A 22,326-nucleotide genomic window follows, 5' to 3' on the forward strand; every position below is an offset into this window, starting at 1 on the left:
ACGTGTGCGTCAGTCACTGCAGACGCCCAAGGCAAAATTGAGAGAGGAGAGCGAGGGACCTTGGAGAAGAAAAATAGAGACGGGGCTAGAGAGGGAGCGCGGAGAGGGTGAGAGAAGAGAGCGAGAGAGCGAGAGAGACTTGTGAACAGATGCCAAAGCTGAGGAAGAGAGGGAGGAGCTTAGGGACACTCAGTCCCTGTCTTCATCAAGTTGGGAGAGAGTTACACTGAGCAGATGCGCTCGCTCAAACCAGATCTCGGGGCTCATGTATGATTGTTTCGTTGAAGGCATTTAAATGTCAGTGGTTGAGAACGTCAGAGTCTCTCAGCGTCAGCGCGTCACTATGCGCACACGTCCCGCAGACAGGGGTGATCTGTACTCCATTATTAATCAAATGTGGCAGAGGTGCTTCGCCTCAACGTGCGTGTGCCATGTGAAGCTGTCACGGCAACGCAGAATAATTAGGGGTCACGCTTTTTGCAGCAGTGTTGCTGCTGAACGCACACCCTTGACACAGGCTGAGAGGACTGTGTTAAGTCTTATTTGATTACCGTCTTAAAACTCAACAGCACCAATCCCTCTGAGAGCTTAAGGATCTAGCCTATACTTATTCAGGAAGACAACTACCTCCTCCACAGATAACATTATCACATGCCTACGCGGCTACAGACAAATGTGTTAGTCAGGTGTTAGCCAAACCAGGCACAGTACAGTCATAACCACAATTAAACTAAAATGTCACGTCTAAAGACATAGGCAGTGCCACCCCTCAGCAGCTCCTAGGAGAGCGGCAGCAGCTGCTGTCACCAGGCCTCAGTGAAGCTCTGCAGTCCAGCCACCGAGAGAAAAGATAAGACAATCAGCGCTGCTGCCACATAGACAAACTAGTCCCATTCATCTAGCGCCCGGTGGACGTTAACCTCGGAGCGTGCGGTAAAGGGCTGGGATCGGAGGAGGTTAAAGTCTCTTCCTGGCAGCAGTTAGGTCGGGTGTTGGAGCTGCTGTCTCCGGTCACGCTGGGGAGGGGGAGGCTCCTGGGCAGGCCGCAGCCTAGATTCCTACCTCTGGTGAAGCACACAACACACAGACCCAGACCAAAGTGGGGCGGGATTGTGGACCCACACCTACACTGTCCGTGACCTGTAGCCGGGAAGGGTACTGGGTAGGAAAAGCATTCTCACAAACCAAGGAAAGCTGAAAAGGCTGAAATGAAATGAAAACTGAAATGACTGAGTTTGGACAAAGCCAAACTTAAGGGCCACCTGTGATTCCCCAAGGAATGGTGGAATGGTATTGGTTTAGCCGGGACGAAAGGAACACATAGAAATGGAGAAGAGAAAGAGGGAAGCAGAAGGCGAAAGCTGGGAAAGAAAAGAATGGGTTTAGGAATCAGTCCAACATCCTCAGCTGTGACTCGAGTCCCATATGCTGGAATGGCAACATGTCTCTCCAGCAAGTCTGGGCTGAAATCAAGTCATTTCTCCCCTCCAATCAACACTTCGCATCAACCCCCAAACTGAAAGCGTAAACCTGGATAACAGGGATCAACGCGTGGCAACAGATGTAGCCCAACAGCGTTTTGTTTTACTGTTCTCTCATACACAGGCCTGACAGGATATCTAGGCTGAATGAGCTGTGATACTAACGCTACATTAGCAGGAGGCCAGGGTGAGCTGTGATACTAACACTACTTCAGCTGCGGGTTAGGGGTGGCGTGGAGTGTGTTTAGCCTGTCAGGCATCAGTATCTGAGGAGTACTTCAAAGACAGTTGACCGCCGGTTAAAATCACCATGTGAAAGCAGACCAGCCCTCTGCACACCAGAAGACACACACACACACACATACATATCTGTTTGGATACTAAGGCTACAATGGCGCCGGCGGCGAGTGGCAAACACACGCAGATAATGTCCCGCGTCCGTTTCCTTCATCTGACCGGCTGAGCAGCCAAACCCCTGTCATGTCTGCTCACCGTCGCCGTGGTGACGGGCCCCCACGTCCGTCAGAAATCCTGCGTTTGCTTGACGAGCTACACTGGCCCGGTGCGGGGGGGCCAAGTCAAGTAGAAAATGCGATGTTATGCGGCCCAGAGTCAATGCTTGGATGACTCGGGCCTTCTAATCGACTGGGAGCACTCTGGGTGCACTGTGAGGGCGACGCAGGACGTCTGGGTTCGAGCCAGGGCTGGACTGAGATGGGAGGGCCTGACAGACACAAGGCTTCATATCACTCATCCAGTCACAACAGAAGAGCAATGCCTCTGTGCCCAGGTCACTTCATAGTGCCTGCCACGCCGTGTTACACACGTCTCCTGGGTGATGAATCGTTTCAGGCAGATAATAAACGATGTGATGGTTACATATCAGGGGGAGGGGAGGGGGATAAATATGTGCTTCGTTTCAAACGGTCAATATGCGATCCTCGTGTTCCATTTCCAGATGCCTCCCCAAAGAGAAGTGCCTTCCAGTCGTTGGGAACATGACCCGTCCATCTGCCTTCATCCAAGCAGAAGGTACTTGGGGGGCTTGAATGAGGTGGTCTTCTCTCTCGGCACAGCACCATGCATCACTTGAATGGCACTTCCATGACAGTGGCACTAGGACGCGGGATGATGACAGCGAGCTTGGCAAACGGAGCAAACGCTGTGGAGCCACGCCAGGCGCTAAACAGAGTCCCCAACGGCAACCATGGAAACCAACCTGGCAAAACCCGGGGATGAGATTGTTGCGTTTTGCATTCGGAGATGAGGGGTGGGGCTTGGGGGGGGTGACGTGAGCGCAGAAGCGTTCATGCGTGTCCGAGACGTAGGCATGATGCCGCTGGCGTTTGGAGCCACCCAGCGCCATTTGTGACACGTCACGTGCCGGGGGGGGGGGGGGGGGGGTTCTACAAGTTCAGGATGTTGAAACCCCACATAAAGAGGACGAAGTAGCTGAGGGAAAGCATAAAGGGGAGGGGGAAATAAGTTTTAAGTGCAGCGATGGTAAGAAATAAGGCTTTGCCGCAGCGATAAAATTTCTCTGGCTGGCTGGCGCTCTCATTGTCTGGCATCAAACGAACAAAGCAATTCCAGAGTTAAAATGAGAGGGAGGAGAGTGGAGGGCTGGTTAAAACACAGATGTCACAGACAGACAGAGAGAGTAAGAGAGGAGAGAGAAAGCGATTGAGAAATGAAGTGAGGATAGACTGGAGGTAAACATAATTACACAGACGAATACAGACACAGACATGACAGGGAGGACACATGAAGGCAGACGGAACAGAGAGACAGATGGGAGGAGAGAAGAGAGAGAACAGTGTGAGGGCGACAGACAGGCAGAGAACGAGAGGCAGACAGAGAGAGAGACAAAAAGCGTGAAAGAGCGTGTAGACAGTGCGGCACGCACAGAAAGAGAGAAGCAGGTAGAGAGAGAGAGAGAGAGAGAGAGAGAGAGCTAGGACAGAGAGCGAGACACACAGTCCCATATCAGGGCAGTGTGACAGTGCCAAGGTACATTGCTCGTCCATGTACACCAGCCCCTGCCTCTGACAACAGGCTGTGCTTTACTGGCAAACCTCCCTGGGGGAGACGGTGGCAGGCAGACATTCTAACTTCTCATTATGGAAATACCCAGAGAGGTACTGGATACATTGCCTTTCACGCCCTCTGACAGCTTAAATGATTCCAACGGCTTATTTAAAAGGATTAGCTGGGATTTCTACAGTGATTACATGTGCACTTGAGCCGGTAGAAAACAAATCAATTCTGATCAGGTAAAGGGACTGAACAAGCACTTTCCCTGCAGTCAACTTTTGCTTGCAAACCTGACTCACAAGTCTTTGTGAGTCATGTATACATCACTGGCACATATCACCACTCTCGTAATTAAACACACTGACAATTCTTTTGTGACCCAATAAAGCATATAAACCTGTACTTCATTAAAAACACACTAAGGACCAGCAGCAAACTGTGGAGCTTGTAGATGTTCCAATTTGACACACAATCAAATTCTCACCCGTACTTCAACACCCAATCCTTAAGCCCAGGGGATTTCGCCTGGTCCTCATTCCTTAGCTGAGAGCTATTATTCCCAGCTCCACAAGGGCTTGGGTCTTAGCCAGTTCAAAATATCTCCACAAAGCACATTTACAGGAAACAATGTCCTTCTTTTCCTTGCTACAACCATGGTAACATAATGGAGATTGATTGTACAGAACACTCTACACTTGTATATAATTTTGGGAGAATAATGGTGCCCGTTTAGTGATTAATAGATTTTCTGCAGCCAATTATAGGGATGCTAACAAAGCCATGTTCTTTAATTGCTTGATAAATGCAACTACAAATCTGTGCGTGAAAAAGGGATGCCCCTGCTAACTCTGAAGCCATGGGAAGGGCTTGAGAAAGTGTGTGTGTGTGTGTGCGCACGTGTACGCGTGTCAGAAGGGACAGCGGTGTGTGATGTGTATACAATTGGGGGAATAAAGCTTCACCCTCGCCACAGGACAGTCTCACCACAGGCAGCAGGTGGCTACTCTGTTGACATCACAAGCTGTGGCAGAATAGTGGGCATGGTGGGTGTGTGTGTGTTTGGTAGGGGGGGGGGGGGACACAAGGGATGGGGTGGCACTGAGGTATAACACTACATAAACGGGAGAGGGGGGGAAAGGATAGGGAGACACAGGGAGAGACTAGCAAACGTGAAGGCAGGGTGAGGCGCGCAAGCCTCCTAACCCCCTGCGGAGCAGTGCGGAGGGAGATAAAGAACGGGGAGGAGAGAGGAAAGGCTGTGAGAGAGATGAGGCACCCCCATTACCCCATGTGGAGAGGGGGAGCCGAGTGTGTGTGTGTTTGTGTGTGTGTGCGGAGGAGAAAAGTGGAGGTTAGGGGGGAAAAAAGAGATGGAATAGTGTGGGTAATGAGGCACTCGCAATAGAGGTAAAAAAAAGAAAAAAGAAGAGGGGTGGGGGGGAGAGAGGGAAAGGGAGTGATGAAAGAGTCTTACATTGCCCATGTACTCTGACAGCAGGTCCTGCAGTGCCTGGCGGACAGAGTTGCACTCGGCCACAATGCGCTCGCGGCGGTCGTCGCGCGTGCAGGACGAGTCGGCCATGAGGGCGGCGCCGCTGATGATGCTCTCCAGGCGCTCCTCCAGAGACGGGCGGAAGCGCTCCTCGCTGAACGCCAGGGGGTCCACGATGATTTGTTTCTGAGAGGGGAGGAGGCGGGGGAGAGAAGATGAGGGGAGGGTTAGACGGCAGATTGAGACACAGACCAAATCCTAGCACACCCCCCTTCTCTTTCTCTCTATCTCTGTGTCTCTCATCTCCCACTCCTTCTACAGGTCTCTTTCCCTCTCCCTCTCTATTTGCTTCTCCCGCTCCTCCGTTCTCTCAGCCCTGAGACGTCTGGCAGGAGAGGAGGAGGTGATTTGACTTGACAAGACTATGACAGGCCGCCTGTTAAACCCAGGTCGAGTAGGCTTGACGGCTAAACTGTCTTTATTTTCCAAGCCGGCAGGGCCGTGCACACGATACAAAAGGTTGTAGTTTCAGGCTCAGGAACATGTTGTGGTGGGAAGCCAGACTGGTAACGGGCTGAAATGGATTTGACAAAACAAGAAAAGCTGTGGATCCAACCTTCATCTCCTGGGCACAATCAATGATGGAGAAGCCTGGAAATGAGATGGATTTTACATCCCTGAAGGGAGAAATGGCTTGTGTCTATCCAGGCCTGCCATTAGTTAGCCTGTGATGTTGTGCTGAAAGGGACGTTTAAAACATGGAGGGGCAAAAAAAGAAAAAAAACTGAAAGGAAACTCTTAGGCCTACAATTTGCGTACGCGTAACACACGGTTACGGAAGGAGATATTTATCCGTATTGTGGACGTGTGTCCATTTTCATTCTCTGGGTAAGATGAACTCACAGCAAATGAATGAAAGATGAAAGCAGTGGTCTTGGATACTGCCCGCACGGACGAGACTCATTTCAGGCTGCAGATGAGTCTATGAATAGATAAAGCAGCGTTGTGGAGGCATTAGTTTTTACTTTGCAGCCAATCACCTGTCATGAGAGCTCCTGAGAGCTTTTAAACCTAGAGCCACAGAAACATACTCTCCTTCTCATCCGGCAGATATGATAGAAAACGTGTTTAAGTCAGACTTCAAGGGGGCAGAGCAGCTTCAAGGTATATGCGTGTGTGTGTGGGGACAGGGGGCTTGTTGACATGCGGGTGGAGTGTTGTAGGCAGGTACAGCGTTGCGATAATGCTCAGAGCGGAAAGAGAAATACTCAAGCAATCTTCAAAAATAATCATTCTGAGATGCTATATCTTCACCGACTACACTGCTCTAAAATATTCAATTTTTTTGTCCCTAGCATTCTGAGTTTATTAAGACCGTAGCACAACCACAGCCATCATCCACCTACCCCCCACACCACCCACCACCCCCCGCCCTACCTCCCTTCCCACCACCTACAGTTCCGTCTCGTCTGACCTCCTCCGCTTGCGTGTCATAATGCCATGGCAACAGGCCTCTGTGTGTGTGTGTGTGTGTGTGTATGACTCACTCCTTAGAGTTGCCTCGCGCTTTTAATCAAGCAGCGGGAAGGAACTGGTCTAGAAGAAATGTGAGAACATTTGAAAGGAACGTGTGGTTCAGCCCCCACCAAAAAGAAAAACTTGTCTTTGTAGTCACCTGGAAACGATTGCAAAGTCAGATTGAAGGCGCTGTGTGATGATCCTGATCAATCTCTCATACATCCTTCCTGTTCCCCTCATCCACTGCCTGCCTGCCTGCCCCCCTCCGACTCTCTCTCTCTCTCTCTCTCTCCCTCCATCTCTCTCCCTCCACGTGCCATCTGGCTGGCTGGAGAGACACGCCTCTGCGTTTCGATGAGTCCTCGCTCTCTCCAACGCCGGCAGGCCTGACTAAAGCTCCACGGTGTCACTCAGACGGAGCGAGCGGCGATCAATCAGAGGACGGGTTCAGGACCTTGTGTGCTGTAACGGCCTACAGTCTGAGGAGCATGCGCGTCTTAACTGCCAAGATGAACTTCCACTGCTCTTGACAAACACAGAAACGGCTCAGAATGCAACGGCTACAAATAGACGTCCAATGTGACATCGTAGCAAGACATGGCCTTTCAATTTTCTTTAGATGCAACGCAGAACGACAGGGAAAAAAAAGACCTGAAAACAAGAACAGAGAGAGATGGAAGGAGAGGAGATGGACATAAAGGCCGACCCTGAAACGGTGAACCATTCATGACTGCTCCTGGATATGCAGGACAGCTGTCATATTGACGGCGAAGCGTGGTGCCATGCTGCATCCCTCTGGCACCCACAAGGGAGAACACTTCCTTTCTGTGATGAAGCAACACGCATGCACGTGCAGAGGCAGGTGGACTAGCAAACCAGATCAGCAAGCCAAACGGCTCATTCAAATGAAGAGATTGTTCCCAAACACCGCGCTCCAGGGCTCCCCCAGCCCACTAAACAAGTGCTAATAAGACGACGTTGCTTTCCACCAGCCTCGCCACTTGAGCTAAGAGACCCAGCATGCTCTGTTCCTGTGTAAGTGGTATTCCAGCAGGGGCCCAGGGGGCTGATGGGGCTTGAGTGATGGCCCCAAGGTGTACAGTTTGAAACGCAGGGAAAAAAGAGACGCTGATTACTTCATCGATGGAGCGAACACGGCCGGCATCGAAGGACAGTGATAAACGGCTAAAAGAGAAGTTCTTTGTCCCCGATTCATCAGGATAATTGTGTGGGGAACAACCGATGGGAGTGATGGTTGATGACGTGGGGACTCCAAACCAGCCCCACCTACAGCGGCCGTGACCAACTCGTTTAGTCAGCGTTCGCTCATCCTAAAAAGCCGTAATGGATTCCCGGGTGGCGATAAGAACGCCATTGACGAACCTCTGTGACACGACAGATGTGTGTTCTCACTATCTGACTCTGTGAACTTGCCCTCAGTCCCTCTGGAACTGGTCCTCCTCTGGCTCGAATCCGGAGAGCACGGAGAGACAGGAGGACAAACATGAGTGGGACACAAAACTAAAAACGGAATTAGCACAATAATATAAAGCTTGCTAAATGAATTGGGCCTGCACTCAAGTTCAAGTAGGCTTTTGAGCGAGGGAGGCAGAGCTGCCAACACTGGAGAGCCAGATCCTTCATTAGAGACACAGATAGAAGCAATTACACTGTGTAGCTAGAAAGAAAAAAAATACGACTTCTCGTCTTACTCAAACACCACAACAGCTTTCTATTGTAGAAGAGAGCTTTTCACATGATCTAGCTCAGTCTGGGAGGTGCACATGCAGCTGCAAACCTAAGTCATTACCCCGGCGTGCTTCTATGCATCACCCATGTACTTTATTTTGTTCCCAATTAAAAAGACCATTAGCTGCAATGTAAAGGTCCCATACATCGTATCCATGCACACGGATCTTACCAAGACCACCAAGGACTAATTGGAGAGTGATAATTAGGGTTGTTAAAGATTAAGGTTATATTATGGTTAATCTCTCCAGGTCTTATCTCATAATTAAGTAATGATTGTGACGATCAATGGTGTAACAAAACTAAACAACAATAGGATCTATGTCTCGATCCATGTTTTCCAGACTGCAAGATGGGAAACTGTAAATCGGGTCCATGTTCTTCACTGGCTGGACCTCCTCAGTTCCCCAACACTCGGCTTTCTAAAAGACCGTGCCAGGTCATCTTTGGGTTTACACCGAGGGCAAGCCTTCTCTGGGTCACAGCAGTAAAAAGAACAATCTGGGATTTGCAATCCAAACCTGAGATCCTATCTATCGGACTGTGTGCACAGCATCTGCTTCTTGTGCCCAAAGGAATTAATCTGATTCAATCCTGGATTACGGGGCATCTTGGATCGTGTTCAATCAAACGGCAGATAACATGTCAACGGCTTTTCAGATTTAGAAACATATTTTCAAAAGTAATAGTGCCTGGTTGGGTTGGAGGGGGATGGAGAGGGAGGGAGGGAGGGAGAGAGGGAGGGAGAGAGGGAGGGAGGGAGGGAGGGAGGGAGGGAGGGAGGGAGGGAGGGAGGGAGGGAGGGAGGGAGGGAGGGAGGGAGGGAGGGAGGGAGGGAGGGAGGGAGGGAGGGAGGGAGGGAGGGAGGGAGGGAGGGAGGGAGGGAGGGAGGGAGGGAGGGACACAGAGGCTAAAAACTGACACCATATTTTCTTTTGGGGCTAGAGTACTCCTAGTCTCACACGTCAATCTTGAACAAACATGGGTTCACAGCAATGCCCCCGAGACAGGATACCATGCGTGCGCTCACATCTTGCCTCTAGGGGCACCATGGCAACAACACCTCGGTAATCACTCCCTCTCGCCATGATAGAACTGTAGGAAACAGTCTCAGGTCTTTAAATGGAGCAGTAGTGATGATACAGGCAGCATTGAAGCCCTGATTCAATCAGACAGATGGATAAAGGAACTGGGCTTCAAGACAAGGTCTGTATGTCAATATTTTAACAAGACGGAAGTTGGGAGTGGAATTATTCTAGACGTGTTGGGTTTTAAAGTCTTATGAAATCATAACTAATGGGTTAGGCCTGAGTGGGGGACAAATGTATAAAACATGTTGTAGTCAGATCTAGCAGATATGGACAAATGAGAGCCGTTACACTTCTAAAACAACCCGCGCCCTCCACACTCACGTCAAAGTTATTGAGGGCATAGGCCAGCTCCCCTCCCCCCGCGGGGTGGTTGAGGGCAGCGTCGTCGCTGGCGGTGGCCTGGGCGGCGTTGGAGATGCCCGACACGGCATGCTGCAGCTGCTTGTAGATGAGGTCACGGTTGGCCTTGTAGGCCGCCACGTCAGGGTGCTGCAGGCAGGCGCGGGACGCCGTGTACAGCATGGGGATGTTCCTCTGCAGCACGCCGCGGGCCGCCGCCATTTGGTCCTTGTGGTGGACATCCTTCAGCTCCTGATGGGGGGGAGGGGAGAATGAGAGGAGAGGGGGGGGTAAGGAAACAGGGGTTACCATGAGGGTTAAATGAACAAAGGGAATGAGGCAGAATGACAAAAAGGGGGGGGACAACAAAAGGGGGTGTAGAAATGAGGGAGTTGTAGGGAGGGGGAGGCAGACGGGACCCAGGGAGGATGAATAGGAGGAGCATGACACTTCCTGGTCAGGGCTGTCATGTTATGGCCTCGTGAAAACACTTTAGTGTGACAGAGCTTGCTCGGAATGACCCAGATTTCTGTCCCCTGCAGTCATACAGCACACAATCATAATCAGGCCAGTAGAATAGAGCCTGTGCAGTTTAATGCATAGCCCTTCAGGTCCCTGCCTTGCATTCTTATTGCCTTTTCATAGGAAGGCTTGGAGCCAGGAGTCATCTGTGAGTAGCAGACAAATGGCTTGAAAAGTCTGTCTGCATAAATGGGCATCACGGGCCTGATGATGCAGATATACTGGAGAGAGGGCTCCAGTTTATTCTTATCGCTACTCAAGACTTAACACGGGGATTGTGATGAGCAAAACAAACATTAGTCTGATATGTAAACGGTAGAACTCGCCCTGCTTTACATCCCTTATAACTAGCATTGGTCCCCTTTGTTTTATGCCATTAATCTGGGCAGAGAAGAGAGCCTTATCCTATTACTCAGTTATGTCACCTGGAAAATTCATCATGAAATGCACTCCACTGTTGACTACAGCTAACATGATACAGAAAAACCAGACGCCCAGTTTTCATCTCAAGGTAATGGGTTTTGTCACCCATGCTGCATCCAGCCTGTGCACGCCCTCCCCGCCCCCCTGCTGGTAATAAGGAGATTGTTCATGCTCATATGCATCTAATCTTCTCCCAGGAGCACGAGGCACTCTCTCACCCGCTCGCTCTCGCTCCTGCGCTAGGTGTAAAGTGCAATTCTCTCTGATGCACGGCAAGTAAGCCCCATGATAACATCTATCTGAATGGAGGCTTGCTTACGATTCTCTCACATTTTCTCACTCCTCCAAAATGACACCTTCCCCCCCCTTCCCTGCTCCTCCTCATCGTCCTCCTCCTCCTCCTCATACACCTCTTTCTCCTCCTCTCCCCGCCCCCTCCCTCCCTCCAGGCAGACTGCACCGTACCTGCTGTCTCTTGGCAGCCATGATGTTGAGCTTGTCCACCTCTGGTTTCAGGGCCTTGTACTGGATCCCCAGGTCCTGCTCGGTTCCCGCATTGCGGACCTTGACGAGGTTCTCCTCCACCTGAGGAACGGAATAGATTGTGTTTCGTCAGAAGGTTGGCAGGGATCAAGCTATTTTTCACAGCCAGAGAAAATTGCCTGTGTAAGGCAAAGAAAATGTCACACAGCCGCCCCCCCCCCCCCCCCCCCCCCCCCACCCCCACATCAACATTCAGAAGCACTGGCAGCTGAAACATGCCACAGTGAGAGACGGAGGACTGAGGAGATTATAGCTCCATCTGATAATGCTAGCGGTGGCTCGGGAACACGTAAACAGGATGAGGATCTAGATTCAAATGTTGAAATATTATATTGATATTTTGTCATTTATCCAGAGCAACTTACAGTAAGTACAGGGACATTCTCCCCGAGGCAAGTAGGGTGAAGTGCATTGCCCAAGGACACAACGTCAATTGCCTGGTTGAAAATCGAACCGGCAACCTTCTGATTTATAACCTGATTCCCTAACCGCTCAGCCATCTACCCATAAGTCAGTCGGAAAATACTTTAAATAGCCTCATTCTTTACAACGAAACTCTTTCTTCCGTCTGACCGCTTGGTGAAAACTCTACTCCCGTGGTACGTTTACAATAAATGGCTTGTTCTTTCATTGAGCTCCAAACAACTGTAGATTTATTCACAAGTACCACATATGGTTTCCTGCTTAACAATGCATCAAAACGGGGTAGGCCCACACAGTAAATAATTCAATAGCCTTAAAAGTCTCTAGCCAAGGGATGGATTGCCTATACTTGAACCAAACACTAGAACACCGGTACAGGAAGCAGTATTCAAAAACACTTTGTTACATCTTTTTTTTTTTAAGCGGATTCTTAGAATATGCAGGGATAGTTAACTTCCCACATGTTTGTTAAGTTGCACCCAAGATGTGGTTCTCTTTCCCTAGATGGTGAAGCTGCTGATGTGCCTCACCTCCATATCAACTGGCTAAGCTAGCTAACACCCATAAGATACTTTTCACTTTCCTGCCAAGCAGGAGAGGGAGGGGACTCCTCAGCTAAACGAGGACAAGGAAGAAATAACACTTATGTAGGTTCATAACCCATTCAGAAAACACCTCTTGAGAGTTGATATGAAAGATTCAACGAGATGAGCAAAGCAAGGTCCACAGTCTACAGCTACTGAACTACAACTGAGGCCGAGCTAGCCGCAGCGCTCCGTCCTGAGCCAGAACGAGGCGGTGCTACGTGGCTTTGAGGCCGCAAGCTTCTCTCAAGCAACTGGACGTCAGCCAGCGACTGGAGGTACCCTGTGGCATCCGTGTTCCTGTCAGAGGGCCAGGGAACGGCAGGAGGCTGAGATCATGTAGTGGACAACTATAAACGGCACTGTGATAAGACGCGATGGTGGCCAAAGTGAAGTGGCTCCCAGTTAAGAGCTGGACTGAAACCACTTGAAAATATGTGGAGAGCAGGGCGGGGACTACACCACACATATTTGTGGATGTTTTCAAACCGCAAACACTGACTTGCTAGGAGTAGTCCGGTTGCTTATTGCAGATGCTTTCTAACAGTTTAAGGAAATGACTCATTCTGTGTCAGCTTTGTTGGGCTGATGACCTCATCCGTCTCGCAATGTGTGATTGCATCACAACATTCTCACAAAGATAAGGATAAGAACTACCCTGAACAGGACATGACAAGGTGATCTTGGTTTAGGTTGCATTTTCACAATGACTGAAACAAAAACTGTAATATCCTAGGTACAGCTACAGGGAAAAAGTTGAAGTAACAACAGCATGAACTAGTGCTTATAATCAATACTTCTAGGCTCTAGCTAAACAACATTCTTGTTTCCCCATCAGTAAATTCTGCAACAACACTGAATGGCAGGCCAAGAAAGAGCATTCTAAAAGACTCTATAATCTTTAAAATGCTGAAGGTCAGAAGATTATAGAATTATCTTCTGACCTTCAGCATTTTAACACAAAATGTGTTCCAAGTCTACAAATTCTGAGGCTGAAAACAGTACCATATGTTTACATCGATACAGTGAGGAGCAAGTGATTTCGGATTTGGACCCCAGAACCACCCAGAGGGCCCCAAGGCCCGTGACAAACCCTCCCTTAATCCCACACCCTGCCTCATCAAAACCCGGGCCTTCCATTTCCGAGGAGATCAAGAATTCAAACCGGCCTCTAAGATATTCATGAGAGCATTGAGCTAGATGTCCGGCTCACCAGTTTGAGCTGCAGGAGCAGCTTGTACACATCCGACATGTCGGCCAGGACGAGCAGGTGAGTGACGGCGGAGAGCAGGGCCCGGGCCGCACGCACCATGTTGCCCCTCTTCACCGAGGAGCACGGGTCCTCTGCAAACTCCCCAGACGCCTGCTTCATGGACTCACCTGGCAGAGGAGGGAGAGGGGGGGGGGGGGGGCGGGGGAGAGAGAGACAAGACACGTCAGCTTGAATTGGCGCCGTTCTTCCAAGACAAAACAATCACCTGCTAAAAGGCCAGAGTTACGATAATCATCATTGTGGAGGATGCTGAGACTCAGGTAGTTAGCAATGAGCTAGGTCATCATAACATCAGGGTTATGTGTTTCAAGCTGTGCCTTGATATCCACTAAACCACATTATTTGTAATTGATTTCCTTTGGACTCAAATGCAAACTTAACGATCCCCCAGTATTCAAACTGAGAACTCGACATGGAGAATTTCCCATGTTCAAGAATTAGCCTGGATGATCCCTGCTTGGGAAAAATGAGTCAAATGGCACGGAAAACCGCCAGCCAGCGGAGCAGAGACGAGGCAGCAGGTGTTGTACTCAGCAGTTACAGCCGGACCTGATGAGGGGAAACTGGAGTGGAATCAGGGCCTCTCGGAGTGCAGTAGTGCGTACCATTTCAATCAGACTATAGGGTATGGCATGTGTAGACCAGGCTGCAAGACGATCCTGGTGTAGGAGGCAGCAGCAAACCTGCCATTACCCACTCCTCCTTCCCTGCTGATTCTCCAGTTTGGGTGTACCCTAGTTCTTCACTGAATGTAGAGGGGGGTGGGGGGTTGGCCTACACAGACAGTGTCCTTCCACCCTGCCATCTAAAAACACCATGAATAATTCCCGATGACATCCCTGCTCTCGTGGGAAGAGTCAGCACCCAAGCACAGGCTAGCCAGGCTGCAGTTCATTTGTCTGACTCTGAACTCTGGCAGAACTGCAGGGAGAGAGAAAATGGTGGCTTTTTCTTTATCTCCATATTCCTGCTCTTCTGGCCGGGGCTACTTTGAGCTCACTGCTACGACTGATAGCAAATGCCTGAGCGCTGCCAGGGCTGGATGCAAGCTACAAGTTAATTGCATTAGAAAGGCTTCATTTGAAAGGAGTAAGGAAAGAGGGCCGGTCTGACGCATTTACCTGGCCTGGGCAGGGTTGGTCAGTGCGTGTGTGACACATTCATTTCTCTTCACACTTCATCCGCACACAAAAAGGCAGACGCGCGCACACACCCACATACTTTAAAGGAGGTCAAATCCATGACAAAGGCTCTCTGTATGATTGTCCAGCACCACACTTTGTCCCACATAGGCCTTCACAGATGACTGAGCACACAAATGAGGTTTCCAGCCCTGACGCTACGGCCTAGACGCCAGACATCCACACTGTTTTTGTTAACAATCAACCCAACTTATCTGGGCTATTTGTGTAACATGTGAATTAGCCTTTCTGCCAACAAGCTACACTTAACGAGCCATCAGCCTACAGCCATCACCCACACTTCAACCCCAAACAGGAAACAAGGCCAGTAAGTAATCTTCACACTAGACAGTTGAGTTGAGTTTAAAAGCTGGGTCGAGACCTCCACGCCTTTACTCCTCATATAAACAAGGCTTCAGATTCCCTGCAGGCCTGTGAACTCAGTAATGGCCTCCCGTAACCATCGCTTGATGTTGGTCTAATGTCTTGGAGAGATTGAAAATGTCAAATGTTGGTTGTGTGAAACATTTCATCCCTGGCAACAACTTAGAAATGAGCAGGGGGGGGTCAAGGGCCAAGGTTTATTCTTTTACACATTCGTTTAGAACATTTTTGAGAGGCGGTTCCCCCCCCCCCAACCATTCAGCCTTTTTCGCCGTCCAAAATCTCAGCAGGAGCAAAGCCAGCCTGAGTTGCAACTCAGAATCACATGTGCAGCCGTGGACGCTGTTCCGGGAGCAAATGGGGAAAATTCAGACGATGGTGTGAACGTTCAATAGTTGGGTGTTGATCAAACGCAGCACGCTCACCATTTCAATCCATACATACAACATGAGGCATTCTGACTCTCTTTACCTCCCACATCGGGGGGAGAAAAGTAGTTACTGGGAATAAGACCTCTTGCAGATCTACCAGGCCGTCTTCCCCCTGGTGGGCCAGATCAATAAGGCCCTTCTGGGGGGGGACGGGGGGCAGATCCAGATCACAGCCAATTTAATAAAGTATCATCCATCTCTGCTGGACTCACGCTCACCTGCAGCTCGGCAAGCGCATGATGAAATGATTCAAATGTAAAATGCACAATGGGCCACAAGAAGCCGGATGATGGAGGGAGCAAGGACGAGGGGAGGGGGGGGGGGGGGGGGGGGGGGGGGGGGGGTGCTGGGGGTGGGAAGGAGAGACAGAGAGCAAGAGAGAAAAAAAAACCTGGCCAACAATACAGAAATAGTCTAGTGCGTGATGCTTCAATCAGAGGCATGACTGCAGAATAAATGTAATGTTCTGACAGCTACCATGGCTGAGATGTTGACTTGAGGAAGAAGACGAATCCTTTCAAGAGAGAAAACAGAACTGGGAGAGAGAATCGTCAGTTTTGGGTTTTTCTTTTTTACACTCTTTAACATGCAGCCTGTTGTATGCAGGCATGGCCCTCCCAAAACGATTATATCTGCCTTTTTTCCTTGCCCATTTAAACAGCTGGTAAGCCACAGCTGGCTGGAAAATGCCTTTTGAATCCGAGGGAGGGTTTAGCCCCACTCAATGGCAGCATTATCAGTCTGGGCACGCTCGGCCGAGCAGCGTGGCATAACTGACAGCCCGGCCGAGGCACCAGCTAACAACAGTCTCTGAATTCCTGCCCAATGACAGCATACCACAGCTTCTCTGACATTCCCGGGCACTGAGAACACTGCTGGCCCTCTCCCGACACACCCGTCCTACAACCCCCCCGCCCCCTAAACTGAACCCCGAACACATGCGGGGATGACAGCGAGGCTGGGAGTCAGGGTAAGAACTGAAGACACAAGACAGTGACAGAGATATCACTTCAGCAAGTGATAACAACCAGTCTCCAGTCAAGGCTCCTCAAGCTTGCAGGTCGATCTGTATGGCAAATGTCACCCTGATATCAGGAGCACAGAGGAAGTGAAGGACTCATGCTGAGGGGGTGGGGGGGGGGGGGGGGGGGGGGAGCGGAGAGCAGAAGAGCTACTGTCGAAAGACAAATGAAGATTTCACTTGATGGTGATTTGATGGCATATTCCAGGCTAAGAGCTGTGGGAGGCATGAAATTCAATTTGACATGGAGTACGTGTCATGTGAATCTCACCCAGGCAGGTGGATTTCGCCATTTAAATACGTCAGAGATCTTCAATGACATCTGCACAGTGTGTACTCCTCCCACTACCACCCTTCGTACAGGAGTCATGGTCTCCATTGTAATTTCCTTGGCAACAGCAGGAAATAGAAACATCTTAATGGCAAAGCAGAAGGGCAAAGAATAGCTACAAGCTGTTCGCAAACAGGTGTGAAATTCTCACTTCAGCCAAAGCAGAAGCAAGCAATATACCTAAGATTAGCAACCCGACAGACAGAACGCCATGCAAATCCACTTCACCCCCCCTCCCCCCCCCAAAAAAAAGATCTGCAAATCTGTGGAACTGCTATCCTTGCATGTTTACCTACAGGGCAACAAACTCAGGAATAATGGAGGTAGACACATGCACGCTATTTGAATAAAATGGGTAAAGAAGACATTCCCAAGCAGAGAGTCTCATTCGGCATGCATCAAGATCAACAGGCTTTTAAAAAATTCATAGCAAAACAAGTCATTGAGAAATGAGGAGCAGAACAACTTGACAGGGTTAAACCTCTCTATTAACCTGTCTTCTCTCACTTTCCTCTCAGGGGAAAACGCTGAGAAAAGGACTCAGTGAGGAGTAATGAGATTTAACAACTCGACTAAGAAGATTGTGGTTGGTAAGGCACAGCACCAGATGCCTTTGGGCGGCCCTATACCGACTATAGCACCACATGTTCCATCATGGAAGCACAATGCGGTTGCTGGCTCTTGGGAAGCATGCGAGACACAAATAACACGAGATATCTACAAAATACAAACATCCTTGAAGTCTCGACTTGAAGAACACAAACAACAAGGCCGACTTATCTAAGCCAACAGCAGTCATTTCCTTTAACTAGGAGAGGTCTAGACTAGCTCTGCCCCACATCATCTAGAAGTTTCAATTGTGAAGTTGGAGACTGCCCAGACAGCTGTGGTCGGAGTAAAGACATTGATTAGCGTTAAAAAATCCAAATTAATTATTACCATAAACATTTTAAAAGCAACCCCCCCCCACACACACACTCTCTACAAGCCTGAACGTAGCCTGACCTTGCTTACGGACATCCTCCACAGCAGCGGTCAGCTCTTCCTTCAGGAACTGGCTCTCTTTGGCAATCTTCTCTCCTTTATCCAGAAAATTCATTGTGGCCGTCTCTACCGACGCAGCCAGAACATGGGCCTTCTTGGAGCGGCCTTTCTTCTTGTTGGATGGGCCTTTGTTGCTCGAGTTCACCAAGGTCGTGACCTACAGCACACCACAGGAGTTAGCAGAGAGACGTGTTAACAGTTTACAGCTTTTTTCCCAGACTAACCGTGCGTGTCCGCTACAGCGGCGCGGAGCGTCCGCTTCCAATCCATTTTCAATGAAACCGGGCGTGGACGCTCGCGTACGCTCCCACAATGCCCTGCACGGGCGTCAACGCCCGGTTTCATTGAAAATGTATTGGAAGCCACCGCTCCGCGCCACTCACACTTACAAATCACTCATTTCATATGTTGGTGAGATTCATCCACTGATGACTGTTACTAAATATATAGTGCTAAACTAAAGAGTTGAGGCTCTGCTTGTTACCTGGGTGACCAGTGGCTCCAGCAGCCTCTCCACTGCCAGAGTACGGATCTCCAGGCTCTTGGGGTCCCATTTAAAGTTGATGTTGGCAGTGTTAATGGTCGTCATGTTCACACAGAGTCTGGGGACAAGAGACACAGATTTGTCCAATTAAACAAATAGATGCTTGGACCTCAGCTCATTCTTTTATTGAGCTATTGTGCATGCATTTACACGCACTTGTTTATGAAATGCATGATGCAAGTGAGGAATTTCAATGCAATGTGCTAACTAAAAGTTTAACTTCTATGAGTATTACTTTGGCCAAGCACCTAGCCAAATATTGTAACCATGTTTCTCTGACCAGAATACAGATTTTTATATAAATATTCAGATCTGTATAGACAAGGTTCTCTCCATCACTATGATTGACAACCATAAGCGGAGCACAGTAACTTTGTGGCCAAATTTCGATTTTCCTTTTCAGGCAGTGACTGCAGCCTTATTGATTAGCCATCAAGCATAGAGAGGCAGGGATAATCAGCAGGCCCGGAGGCCCAAGCTAAGCGGCTAGACTGAAAAGTTGGTAATCTCAGCTGTGGAGAGGTGAGACGTTCGGTAGTTTGTTAAACAGAAACCCAAGCCAAACCCCTGAAAAGCGTGAAGGCCTAATATTAGTTTAGTTTGCCTGGACCCTGCCGTATTGCCTACATCAGATTACTGGCTCGATAAAAGTCAGGTCATATCCTTTAGAATGGAATAAATCGGATGGCACACCGGTTTAGATTTAAGGATTGCAGCGCACTAGAAGACGTATTCGCCCCCTCGTATGATACACAGCCTACACAGACTTTTGAAAAGTTTACAAACAACTAACAAACGACAAACTAAATAATTTAAACAACGTGCATGGGGCAGTGTGGTTAGCTGTCGGGCGTTAGACTACCGTTGCCACGTTGTATTTCACAAGTGTAACGTTAAAAAATGATTGCCAAAAGGCAACGTTGGCGTAATATGTGGTTACTACGAATACGACACATTTAACGAACTGGTTTAGCTGTTCCGCTTTTGATTTGGTCATGCCGTGTGACGACGTGCAACCACCTGATTCAGTCAACAACAAAATTCAAAGCCAAATGTCGTCACTCATACACTTCCTTACTTCTGAAACAACTAGCGCGGCAAGCTAGCTACCTATCTTGCTGTATATGCCGTCAGATTGTAATGAAATAATATTAACATGGATTATAACGTAAATAAAAGATAGCTGGTCCAACATCACTAGCTAGCTATGTAGCTAGAACTAGCCATCCATCCCACAGCTAGCTAGTTAGCAGCTAAGAAGTTAGTGCTAGCTTTAGCTAGCTGCGATGTACGGTCGTTAGCAAGAGAAGTGGCCCAGTTGAGTAGGTTAGTTAGCAAGATGAGAGATGTTGACAAACAATTATTTGGCCGTCACATTTCGTATGGCTCCAAAGATTAAATTGTATACATGAACATTGACAGTTATTATTAAATTAACGTAGCTAATTAAACAAACTTACCAAAAAGCAGTCCACCTGAAAACTTCCTGAAAAAACGCCTCAAAATGGTGGAATGGAATCGTGAATTCCTGCTATGCCTCCTAGTAAAGTTTTTCTTTTTCTCTACAAGGGGCACTCCTTCGGCTTCGGGAGTAGTCCAAGTTCCAATAGTTTGTAAAGTTGGTTATGAGTCAGATTAAGAGGCCAGTGAATAAAGATAAACCTCTGCGAAAGTCTACGAAGCCTGAAAGTTTCTATAAAGAAGGTTTCGATGTTTCCCTTTGGGTTTAACAATGGAGTAGACGGAGGGGGGTCAGCTGGGTGGTTTCCTGGACTAGTGGGAGGGCAGGCTAGTACGGGCTGGGCAGGGCAGTGCAACGCAATCTACAAATGATCAGGTGTGTAGGGCGTGGTGCTGGGAGAACAGAAACTGTGACCTTAAATGGACTTTGTTAACAAATGCAGATTTTCACTCGTGAATCATTTCTTTTATCTTTCAAAGGGGTTTATTGTACACTATAATGCTATACACAGGAAGTTAGCAAAACTTAGTTGTGTTGTTGTTGCCCTAGGTTGACAAAATAAATAGCATAATGATGGGAACACTCCTATTGGTACATTGTAATGTGTACAAAAATTGTGTTTGGTAGGGAACAAAATGTTGCAGCTGCATAGCCTACCATGTCAAATAACTGAATACCGGTGCGAGATAAGTGTTTTTGTTTGAGCTTATTGAAGTAGAGAAGCCATAAAAAAAATGTATTTTAGGGACCAGATGCATTAAAGATGAACACACACACATTAAAGCTATCGCAAAAAGATGACAGCGCACAAGAATCACAGTAAATCTGTCCCCTTCAATATGTTGATTTTGCAACAACACTGTCTCCCTTTTACAGCATCATATGGCGTTGCCTCATTCTTTCTTTTCAAACACATAAAAACCAGAAAGGTAATTGACAGTTGCAATTAAGCTCTATTTGAATGCATCATTTTAGCTGGTTAGCATCCCTGTGTTCTGTTAAATAAACCTGTCTATTGGAAATGCCCGAGCTCCTCCACTGGAGAAAAAATGCTAATAAATAATTACATTTGACAAAGCAGCGCAAGCCAAAGGGCCGTAACACCAATTACATTTGGGAAGGAATTTGCTATAAGAAACCAGAGAGACAATCATCTGGACACAGGGCTGGTGGGCCAAGGAGAACATTAGCTAACAACAATGGCTTCTTGTTCTGCAGGCAAGTGAAAAAACATACAGTTCCATTAGTTGGCGAGAGTAGGTGTTAATTAAGAATCTCCAGCAGCTCATTACGAATTACAACCCCAAATAGAATGTGCTTACAAAACCATGTGCAGTTTCTTCTTAATTTAGGCCTCAGAGTATGATTATGTGCTGGAAAAGGGTTCCTGAAAGAATTCATGAGCATGAGTAATTTGAAAGATAATTTGTTCTACCACAAGGACTCTCTACTCTTACTAGATCTAGTTATAGTATATAAACCAATACACATATATGGTTGCAGAATGATAATTTTGTCCTAAAAAGCTCTAATGACCCTTGATATGATGATGATATCTCAATGGTAATATTTCTTTGAGACTTTGAGCTGTGTCATACTCGGGTTGATTGAAGCTTACATTTAATTGTACTGATAACAGAGTTTTGGCTTGTAAAATGTGGTCCAGCTCGGATTTGTAATTTCAGATGGGGCGATTTTGTAGAAATGGATAAAATGTTGTGGAATTGTGGCCTTGAAGGATAAATGCTCATCCAAGTAACAGCTTGTTAAGAGGATAGGTTCATGGATCCTTGAGAATTCAAATGAGATCAAAATGTATAGATTCCAATGGACAGCTGCTTCTCCCCCATTCCATGTTTTACTTCAATAGTAAAAGGTAAAGCTAAAGCATAATAATCTGTAATTTATTAGAAGCCCCAGTATGTACACTATGGCTACTCTATGTTTTACTGTGATGTTATCATCGCTAGGCCAATCCGCAAATGGTATTAGTCTGGAACGTTAATTTTCGATATCCAAGGGGGTGCTATCAACAGGCGCAAACCAGAATACCTCAAAAAATGTGTCAATGGTGGCCCTCTGTACAGTCATCATATTAAACTCACCCCATATCAGAAGAACTATTGTGATTGGCCCGCCACTTGTCATGCTGAAGGAAAATCTGAGCCTAAAATGTTTGCCAGAACAAATAAATCATGATCTTGCAGATTGGTTTGGTTCCCAGGCTATATTGATTACATAAATAGAATAATAATGAACCACAAATTGTTCCTCAGTATTATAGGAAACTCAACCTTTGTCCGCCACACCCACCTGAGTCATTCCTGCAGCAGTCCAGAGTTCTGTGATGTCATCACCTGCAGGCCCCCTTCACTGTGGCAAAATCATTTGCATCACTACGGCAACACACTGGTTGCATCTGCAGAGTGATTAGTTATGAACATGGTTTTATTTGT

The 22,326-nt window shown here is 48.1% G+C and overlaps 1 protein-coding gene across 1 annotated transcript; it reads right to left on the reverse strand.

Annotated features, from left to right (window-relative positions):
• Positions 1-4,650: 4,650 nt before the first annotated feature.
• LOC124469243 (catenin alpha-1-like) lies at positions 4,651-20,204 on the reverse strand. The gene is made up of 7 exons (XM_047022422.1): positions 19,869-20,204; positions 18,349-18,466; positions 17,826-18,021; positions 13,413-13,579; positions 11,115-11,234; positions 9,687-9,956; positions 4,651-5,193 (listed from the first exon to the last, which is right to left on the reverse strand). The coding sequence occupies exons 2-7, from the start codon at positions 18,451-18,453 to the stop codon at positions 4,714-4,716; spliced, it is 1,338 nt and encodes a 445-aa protein (XP_046878378.1). The 5' UTR covers positions 18,454-18,466; positions 19,869-20,204; the 3' UTR covers positions 4,651-4,713.
• Between the last annotated feature and the right edge of the window lie 2,122 nt (positions 20,205-22,326).

Source organism: Hypomesus transpacificus, chromosome 1 (assembly GCF_021917145.1).
Source record: "Hypomesus transpacificus isolate Combined female chromosome 1, fHypTra1, whole genome shotgun sequence".
NCBI lineage: Eukaryota > Metazoa > Chordata > Actinopteri > Osmeriformes > Osmeridae > Hypomesus > Hypomesus transpacificus.

Excerpts from the sequence above, each read along its gene's own strand:
- LOC124469243 (XM_047022422.1), bottom strand. The coding sequence starts at position 18,453 with ATGACGACCATTAACACTGCCAACATCAACTTTAAATGGGACCCCAAG. Across the intron at positions 13,580-17,825 it reads GGAGGATGTCCGTAAGCAAG|GTGAGTCCATGAAGCAGGCG; the intron begins GTCAGGCTACGT and ends CTCCTCTGCCAG. Across the intron at positions 9,957-11,114 it reads TGGCTGCCAAGAGACAGCAG|GAGCTGAAGGATGTCCACCA; the intron begins GTACGGTGCAGT and ends CCCCCCCATCAG.